The 10,118-nt window shown below is 35.4% G+C and overlaps 2 protein-coding genes across 2 annotated transcripts; one reads left to right on the top strand and one right to left on the bottom strand.

Annotated features, from left to right (window-relative positions):
* The first annotated feature begins 296 nt into the window (after positions 1–296).
* On the top strand, positions 297–1,250 carry LOC143391378 (olfactory receptor 51G2-like). Its single transcript, XM_076844079.1, has one exon. The coding sequence runs from the start codon at positions 297–299 to the stop codon at positions 1,248–1,250; it is 954 nt and encodes a 317-aa protein (XP_076700194.1).
* Positions 1,251–8,246: 6,996 nt separating this feature from the next.
* Positions 8,247–9,185, bottom strand: LOC143388705 (olfactory receptor 52A1-like). The gene has a single exon (XM_076842295.1). The coding sequence runs from the start codon at positions 9,183–9,185 to the stop codon at positions 8,247–8,249; it is 939 nt and encodes a 312-aa protein (XP_076698410.1).
* Between the last annotated feature and the right edge of the window lie 933 nt (positions 9,186–10,118).

The raw sequence follows: 10,118 nt of genomic DNA, 5'->3' as shown, positions 1-10,118 counted from the left end.
AAGGAGATCACTTATGTTTAAAGAGAATATTGAAGAAGTTTGCATCTGGAAAGGAGAAGTAAAAGTCTTGGTGTTTATAAAATGAATATTTTACTTAACTAAGAATATTGGAAGTGAAATGGAGGAAATGAAGCAGAAATTTAGGGATGGATTAAAGGGTGATTAGAAGTAAGCACTGAGGTTTTGTTTTCTTTCTTTTTATTTCCTCAGTTTTCCATGATGCAGATGCTGGTCTTATCAATGCTTTACCCATTGGAGTGTCTGTGGAATTGGGTTCTGGTTTAAAAGTCAGCCCTATGGGAGCCTCAAACTCCACCAGTACCCTGTCCTCCATGTTCTTTCTCACAGGGATCCCTGGCTATGAAGAATTCCACCACTGGATTTCCATCCCCTTCTGCCTCTTCTACCTTGTTGGAATAACAGGCAACTGCATCATCCTGCATATTGTCCGGACAGACCCCAGGCTCCATGAGCCCATGTATTACTTCCTGGCCATGCTCTCCCTCAGTGACCTGGGCATGTCCCTGCCCTCAATGATGTCACTCTTACGGGTGTTGTGGTCCATTTCCAAGGAGATCCCGTTCAATATCTGTGTCATCCAGATGTTTTTGATTCACACTTTCTCCTTCACTGAATCATCTGTGCTCTTGGCCATGGCCCTTGACCGGTATGTAGCTATCTGTCACCCCCTGCAATATGCTACTATTCTCAACCCAAAGTTGATTTCCAAGATTGGAATTGCAGCCCTGCTCAGAAGTGCTATTCTAATAATTCCACTCTTGGCCAGTCTGGCCTTCTTTCCCTTCTGTCACTCCCATGTCCTTTCTCATTCCTACTGTCTGCACCAGGACATCATCCGCCTAGCCTGTGCTGACACCAAGTTTAATGTCATATATGGGTTGGTTTTGATTACCATGCTGTGGGGCATGGACTCTCTGGGTATTTTAGTTTCTTACGTCTTCATCCTTCATTCAGTGTTGAGGATTGCATCCCGTGAGGGGAGGCTTAAGGCTCTTAACACGTGTGCGTCCCACATCTGTGCTGTGCTCATTCTCTATGTGCCCATGATAGGCTTATCTATTGTCCATCGTTTTGCCAAACATTCCTCTCCCCTTGTCCACATCTTCATGGCTCATATCTACTTAATGTTTCCACCGGTGCTCAACCCAATCATCTACAGTGTGAAGACCAAACAGATCCGCCAAGGAGTCCTTCACCTGATTCTCCCCCCAAAATCAGTTCTACTGTGATGTAGGCATGTCCCCAAGGCAGTGATAGTGTCAGTACTAATAATACAAACCTGTGGTGAATGGTCTGCTCTAAGAATTTGTAAACACAGTTGTCAACAAATTCTACCAAAGAAAAGTAGAAATAGAGACAACAAAGCATCATGAAGAGGCTCTGAAGAAGACAGTGTCCACTGGGACTAGACAGCCTGACTGAACACTGCGTCAGCATTCCCCTTTATATCTGAATACAGTGCAGAGGAATAGGTTAGAGATTTCCACGCCTTTTCTCCCTCCTCTGTCTTCAACCTTTATTCATGGCTGCTTATCCATGAAGTTTTCCTTCATGATATCAAGCCTGAATATCTTTGGTTCTTGATATTCTATAATATTTGCCATGGAGTGCTATACTACCTTTTTGTTTTATTATTATGGTGTTTGTGAATGTCCTTATTTTATCTTTCTGAAAGAGGGTGAAAGCTTTCTTTGATATAATACTTTGTGTAGAAGTTATCAGCCCTTGTGGTACATCAGCATCACCTTTCAGATGTTCATATGTGTTTCTCCTGATATGAGGTTTAGTTTTTTATTTTAGGAATATAAGAGAGAAACTTCATGTTTTTACTTTTATTTCATTTGTGGAAATAATTTTAATCTTATAGAAAGCCCCTACGTAGTAATTGTTGAAAACTCACAGGTGGCATCAAGAAAAGCCAGTAAAACACATTGTTTAAAATGTATCTTAAAGCTGGGCATGGTGGTGCACCCTTGTAATCTCCTGAACTCAAGAGCCTGAGGCAGGAGAACTGCAAATTCAAGGTCACTCTCAGCAATGTAGCAAGGCCCTAAACATCTTAGCAACACCTTGTCTTAAAACAGACAAACAAAAGGCTGTGGATGTGGCTTAGCATCCATTTAGTTTAATCCTCATTACCAAAACAAACAAAACCAAAAATCAAACAAATATATCTTAAAAATGGGGTAAGCCCTTTATTTAGATACCAAAAAAAGTAGCTCACTGAAGCCTAATAAGTTTGTGGTAGCAGGAAACAGAAAATGCAGGTCTTTGGGGTTTTGTCTGGAATTCCTTTCTAATACATAAAATCTACCTTTCCTGTATCTTTGAAATCATCTAGCATATGATTTTGTATAGAGTTATATAATAATAATTGCAATGTGAATGGCATTTTCTTAGTTCATGTGTCTATGACTCAAAGAAAAAAATAAACCTAGGAAAAAATAAAACTTTAAGTATGCTTTATGGGTCCTAATCTATGTATAGGTTTCAATAATAAGTAATATGCTTTCATATATATTTTCTATCAAGGAGAAACTAAATCAATTAGCACTATACTCATTGTATAAGAGGTGTTCAAAATTTACTGAATGTATAAATTAATATGAAATAAATAATAAATTTATTTGCATATACACTTTTTCAATCCTCAAGATGTGAGCCCAGTTATCTGATAAACAGTTAATGCTTTTAATACAAGAAGCCCTCCTGTTTCTGCCTTGAATTTTTAATGGTATGATAGAATCTTCTATTGCACTTGGATGTGAATTTATAAATTAGAACACAGTCTTAACCATATTACCTTGCAACATAATATCATGAATTCATTCTTGCCTTCTGAATTTACTCTTTGCATTCCTGTATAATCTATATGATATCCAGTAACCCCCTAAAATTCTTCAGTTTTATATTCCAATCACCTACCTTTAATCAAAAATACAATACGATATTTTATTTTTCACAATGTCAAATGTTATACTTTTAATTATAAATTCATCATCTTTATGCCCTGATGATGATGATGATAATGATAATAATAATAACAGAGAAGATCACTAAATGCAATAGTAGTGTCAACAGAGCACCAACTAAATGTTTGGCATTTTTTTTTTTTTTGTAGAAAGCATTGTTAAGAACACTTCATTATTTCACTTAGACACTCAGTCATTCAACTAAAGAATTTAAACAGTAAAAAGTATTCAAAAAACTCTGTGGAGCCGTGCGTAGTGGCACATGCCTATAATCCCAGCAACTTGGGAGGTTGAGGCAGGAGGATTGCAAGTTCAAAGTCAGCATCAGTAACTTAGCTTGGCCCTAAGTAACTTAGCAAGAACTTGTCTCAAAATTAAAACAACACCACTAACAGAATGGAGATGTTTCTCAGTGGTTAATCACAGCTGGGTACAATTCCTGATACAAGGGGAAAAATTTGTGTATAAACATCCAATTATACATCAAATCTAGAAACAGCCACATCTATCTGTGAAGAGAAAAATGCCAATATTTTTTTTAAATGAACTCAGTCCAATTAATGAAACTATCAGACTGTGTGTTTGTTTGTGTTACGTAAAATGGGGTATCAAAAATACAAAACATAGGGAAGAATGAAGTAAAAGTGTAGTTTTCGTATTAGTATATTTTCTTTCATTCTTTTTTTTTTGGTTTCTGTTCTTGTCTTTATGATCATGTTAAGTCACTAGCATTTCAGAATAACTTATTATAATAAAAAGATATTTTTTGTAAGCCCCATGGTAACCACAACACAAAAGTCTTTCAGAAACAGACCAAAAATAATAAAGTAATCAAAATAGCCTCAATAAAATAATTTAATAACAAAGACTAAGAAAATGAGAAAAAAGAAAGCAATTGCAACAAAATAGTAAACAATTATCAAAATGGCAGCTATATGAGCATATCTAGTGATAATTTTCTTAAATATAAATGGACTCATGTTCCAAACTAAAAGACAAAGAATGACCAAGAGGCTATAAAAAGAAACAAAAAATTAATAAGACCAAATTGCAAACTGTCCAAAGTAACTCACTTTAATTCTAAGGTCATGTAGAGATTGAAAGTGAAGGCATGTAATAAAATATTCCATGCAACTGGAATCCAAAAGAAAGCAAGAGAAGCTCTATGTTCATCAGGTAAAATAGACTTCAATCGAAAGCAGTTGAAAAAGGAGACAAGGGAGGTCAGTATGTAATGATAAAAAGATCAATTCAGCAAGATAATGTAATAATTCTTCACTTATATGCTCCCAATTTTGAAGCAAACCAGTAAACCTAATGGGAGGGAGAAACTTCAATACAATAACCATAAGAGACCTTAAAATACCACTTTCAGGAATGGACAAATCATTCAGATAGGAAATTAGAGGTGAAAATGCAGAGTGTTATGGTTTATATATGTGATATCTCCAAAAACCTCATGTGTGAGACAATGTAAAAAGGCTTAGAGGTTAAATATTGGGTTATGAGAGCCCTAACCTAATCAGTGCATTAATACCCTGATAGGAATTATCTGAGTAGTAACTGATGGCAGGGAGGGAATGACTGGAAAAGATGGGCATTGGGGATGTGTCTTTGCTAACACCAGTGTGAAGTGACATTTGGTGTCTGTTCCCCTTGACTATATTGTGACCACCAGCCAGACTTCAGCACAATTGATTCCACTGGATTTGTATTTTGTAAAGTCAGAGGCTCCAGCGGACAGGGCGTGGGGGTGGAGTGGTGGTCAACTATGCTGCTGATTCTTATTTGTATTTCATTTGGGATGAAAAAGCCTGGTTTTTATTTTACTTTTTTGTGATGCTTGATTGTGCTTGTTAAGGTGAACAAAGTCTTGGTGACTGGTGTTGATTGGCCTCAATAGTCCAAGTTTCTGAGTTTTCAGACTATTGTGTAGCAGTTGTATGTTTAACATACTGTAGGTTTTTTCCCTTGGGGGCACATATGAACAGGACCTCTTGATGTGGACTCTAAACTGAAATTTTCTTGTAACTATTTTGAAATCATGCATTTTTCTGATGTTTCTTATACTTGTGCAGAGTATTGCTGCTGGTTGCTTTTTTTAAAGGAAAAAATAGCCTGAAAAAATATTTGTTAAACACTTACAAATAATAAACGGACAAAATGTCAACATTAATAAAAATTGATTCTTGTGATGAAGTCAGAAAGATTTTAGACACATTGCTCAGAGTAACAAGAATATGTTTATTGAAAGAAAAGGGAAAGGGGACACTCTCAAGGGAGGAAAGTGGGTCTTCTCAGAGAAGAGAGAGACAATGTGCCTCTCTGGCATTCCAGTTTTTGGGGGGATTCCAGAGAAGTTTCCAGAGAGTCCCGCCCAGGTCCACCTCTTGACCATTGACTGACAGCAGGGTGACATCAGATTTTCCAACCCCACTGCTATGGAGACTCTATGTCACTTGACCCAGGCATATCAGTTCTAATTTGATTCTTAAGCATTTTTACAGGTTTTATGGTAGGAGGAATTTTCCTTATCTTCCAGAATCTGATGAAAAGAGTCACAAAATCTCTCACCTCAAAGTAACTTGGGTTCCTCTTGCCAACATTATTTCCTGCCTGCATTTCCTTGCAGACAACAGGTAGTTTCCTGAGGAATGTGACATATGCTGTCCATTTAGGCCAGGCAGGACTGGCAGGTAAATTGCTTTTTTGGCAAAGAAGCATGTGGGGGTTAGCACATTTTATAGAATTAGTCTCTTGACCTCATATTCCCACCATTTTTATCTGTCTGTCCCCTAATATTTCAACAGGTCTCAATCATACTTTGAGCCCCTCCTTACTTTCTTTATTTTCCAATTACTTTGTATTTCCTAGCCCAAGCCACAGAAGCTGTTCTTTTTCCAAGGAGTCCTCACCTCTTTTAGCAAACAAACTTACTGACAACCCAAGATTTGAAAGGAATGCTGATCATGCCACTGTTTGGTCACTACTTTTGGTTTCTATCATTGGACAGAGTTAAAAAACACACAGAGAAATAAACACATATATGCAACTATAGAACTAGACTTATGTTTACACATCAATTAAAATAATGAATCCATACAACTTCAATGAAAAATCCAAATCCCTAAAGCTCATTTTGGTCCCAAAGTTTTTTTTATAAAAGCAATTCTCTAATAGTATGAAAATTATTTTTAATCATCTTCAATATTTCTCATTTTTTCAAGCCTATAGTAACCGCCAAGTAACTTGCACATTTCTAGTCAATTTCACTGTGAAAAGCAAACATAAGAAATGGTTAGCATTTGTTTTTTTTAGAATTATGTATTTTTTATTAGTTTTTTTTAGCTATACTACCTTTTGTAGAATACAATGCCAGCAAAATATGTGTCTCTTAAACTTATATTATGACTTTTTTTTTCACCATTCCTTCAGGAGAGAGAGAGCTTTTCCTTAAACAGAATTCCCTCAAAATGTCTCTTTCCCACTCTGCAGAAGAAGAACTAATTTTTAAAATTTCTACTTTGGGTTAGATTTGTATGTTTTAGAATATTACAAAAATAAAAGAAGGGTGTATATGTACCAAAGTTGCAAGGTATTCTTTCAAAATTGAACAATTTACGTGAAAGGCAGCAGACACATAGGAGGGTCAATGCATTATTGCTCTCTCATCTGGAAACCAATAATTAGAGTTAAAAGAATCAACTTTTGTCCCTATTAGTTAACCCATCTTCCTTTCTTGAAATCACTCTTACTAGGAAAGATCAGAAGCCTGATGGAAAGCTTATTGGGCAATCTTGAGGAATGGCCCTTGAAAACAATAAGTAGATTTTTATGCAACAGATTCAGAAATGAAGAAGAAAAAAGGGACACAAATTTTTAAATGAGTAAAGGAAACAAGAAAGTACTACATTAAAAGGGCATAAAAATTTAAAAAAATCCCACAATATGAATAGCTTATTCTTTGTTAAATGCCAATTATAGGAGAATCATATTTAAGCTATTACATTGTTGAAGGTTAAAATGTTGATAGTGATCAATATTATTGAAAATTAATAAAAGTATTATTCTTTTAGTCAGTTTTGAAACTGATCAGATATTTTTGGACATTAATTTTGGGATTTCTCTCAACAATTATTGTTCATAAAATACATTATTTCCTCTTAATTTATGTCCAGTAATTTATTTTATAATTGTCTTGATCTATTTCATGAGTTGATAGAAAGTCCTGGTTATCCTCTTATCCTTGCAATAACCTATTTTTTTTTTTTTTTTTGCTTTTTTATTTGTAAGGCTCAGTTTGATACTACTTCTGGTAATTTTAAGACAAATTGGACTATTTCAGCAATTGGAATCTAGAGTACATATATTGTGAGAGATCAAATATATTTTAGTTTCACATTGTATTTTTATATCAGTCTTCTATTTCCACAGTTTTCAGGATGATTGTTAGAGCTAGTTCTATTTCAAAACTTCCCCAAATATGCTTAGAAGTATTGTGGACCACTCTATTTCCTATTTTTATATATTGCCCACTAAAAATGACTTTTCCAGATGAACATTTAAAATTATATTACATATTATATATGTATGTATATATATACATATATATATATATATATTACACAAACCATATGTATATGTATGTGTGTATTATGCATATGTATGTATGTATGTATGTATGTGTGTATGTGTGGAAAAGAGAAGGTAAAATGCAACACATAGTACTAATGGTCTTTGTGCCTGTAATGTCCAAATAACCCTGGGGAAATATTTAAATTTTATACTTTATCGCATGAGATCTATAAAAGTTTAGTTTTTGAAAAAAGATACATTTAAGATATACTTCCTTTGTATTTATAAATTATTTGGACATTAAATAAAAAGTGAGTGAATAACTTGCTTTTAATTTGTGCCAGTACACTCCAGAGAAATGAGCCTTGAGTGCATTTAAGTTTGGCAACATACATAATTCATAAATCATTCCAGAGAATAATTCTTATAAGAACTCAATGAGGAACTAAATTTAAAAAATATCAAAAATATTTCTATTTGGTTCTATTTACTTATTTTACTCTCTTTCCTTAAGTAGAATCCACAATCCCATTGACTTGTATTACAGCAATCTGTTTGTAAACTAATTAACTTGGAAACTCAGGTATCTCAAATAACATAGTGTTTTGTTGTTTTGTTTTGAGAGATAATTACTAGTGAACAAAAAGGAAAGGATGCAAGTGTCAATCAAGGTAGATTTTATGGACAGCACATTTTTACCACACTAACACGGATCTGCTTGGTCTTTACACCATAGACCAGTGGGTTTAGAAATGGAGGGACCAGCAGGTACATGCTAGAAAAGAGAATATGGATATAAGGGGGGATGTGAGAACCAAACCTATGTGTGAAGAAAGAGAAGAAGGCCAGGAAGTACAGCTGGAGAAAGACACAGATGTGAGCTATGCAGGTATTGAAGGCCTTCAACCTAGCCTCCTTCTGGGGCAAATGAAAAACTGTGACAAATATCTGGCTGTAGGAAAAAGTGATGAATGTGAGGTCAAACCCTGAAACAGTGAAGGCCACAAACAAACCATAGATTTTGTTGATCCTGATATTTTCTACAGCTAGTTTCACAATGGCCATATGCTCACAGTACGTGTGGGAGATGACTGTCGTGTGATAAAATTGCAACCGATACTTTATCAATAGTAGGCAAGGTGCTGCAAGAATGGCAGCCCTGAGTACTACAACAGTTCCTAGTTGAGCAACCAGCTTGTGGGTAAAGATGGTGGCATATCTCAGTGGATAACAGATGGCCACATACCGGTCCAGGGCCATGGCTAGAAGGATACCTGACTCGATACACTCAAATGTATGGATGAACCACATTTGAAGCAAGCAAGAGTCAAAATAGATTTCTTGTGCATGAAACCAGAAGATTCCAAGCATCTTGGGCATAATGCTGCTAACAAGTACAATATCTGTGACTCCTAGCATGCCTATAAAAATGTACATGGGCTCATGGAGGCTGGGCTCTGATTTGATGATAAACAGAAGCAAAGAATTTCCAATCATGGCCAGGATATACATGGCACAGAATGGGATCCCAATCCAGCTCTGCACAGACTCTAGGCCTGGGATCCCAATTAGTGTCAAGACAGAGGGCATGAAGACTGTCACGTTGGAGAGGAACATTGTGCTCTTGAGCCTCCTGATGGAAACAAAAGAAGTTTCTCTGTCAGTGCTATTGCACTCTAAATTAATGTTTTTACCCAAAATCATCATACTGAGTCTCTGATTTTGATAGGACTCTAAGATCATATTATCTACCTCATTTCTATTATTGAAGTGAAAAGAGAGCTCTATACAGACAGATCACTGTTTTCAGAAAGGACATCCATGGGTACTGTGCCAGGATAAGATGTTACATGTGTGGCAGTTCCATTGCATTAGGATCAGCAAAATCCCTTCCGTATGGGTTTAAACTACTGACCTGTCTGTTATTTCCTTGCCGTATCTCTGGACACACAAATACACACACACACACACACACACACACACACACACACAAAAGAAATAAAAGAAAAATATATAGATTTACTTATTTCGATTGTAAATTTTCATTTAATCACAGTTTGGTGAGTTCCCACTTATCCCACTTTTCAGCTATTTCTCTAGTACTCTATTCCCATTGCCTTCATGTGAGGAATAGTCATTTTGGTCTAGCAAATTCTAAGATTCTGGACAGAATATTAATGTAAAAAGAACTCTGTAGAAGAGACTATAAATATAAATATTTAAAATTCAAAAGCACAATATATTCTTGTATCTATAATGTTTTCACATCATCTGGAAAATTTGTATCATCTCATGATCTCAGGTATAACAAATTAATAGAAACTAAAGGGATAAAAAACTAGATTTCTTAAAAGGAATCAAGTAATGTACTAGACAAGGAAGACAGACTTTAGGATAACAGAAATGATTCAGAAGAGGTCTATAGAAAAACTAAAGAGAATTTAAGGACTTATTTATTCTGATGACTGAATTTTCTCAAAACTTGACCTCTTACATCTTATATGAAAGTTCTCATTACATTGTGGCACATGCCTATAATTCCAGTAATTT

This window comes from Callospermophilus lateralis, chromosome 2 (assembly GCF_048772815.1).
Source record: "Callospermophilus lateralis isolate mCalLat2 chromosome 2, mCalLat2.hap1, whole genome shotgun sequence".
Classification (NCBI taxonomy): Eukaryota; Metazoa; Chordata; class Mammalia; order Rodentia; family Sciuridae; genus Callospermophilus; species Callospermophilus lateralis.
The sequence above is the reverse complement of the archived record's forward strand: the minus strand, read 5'-3'. Positions and strand labels throughout refer to the sequence as shown.

Bases quoted from the DNA above. Each gene is read 5' to 3' on its own strand.
- LOC143388705 (XM_076842295.1), bottom strand. From the start codon at position 9,185: ATGTTCCTCTCCAACGTGACAGTCTTCATGCCCTCTGTCTTGACACTA.
- LOC143391378 (XM_076844079.1), top strand. From the start codon at position 297: ATGGGAGCCTCAAACTCCACCAGTACCCTGTCCTCCATGTTCTTTCTC.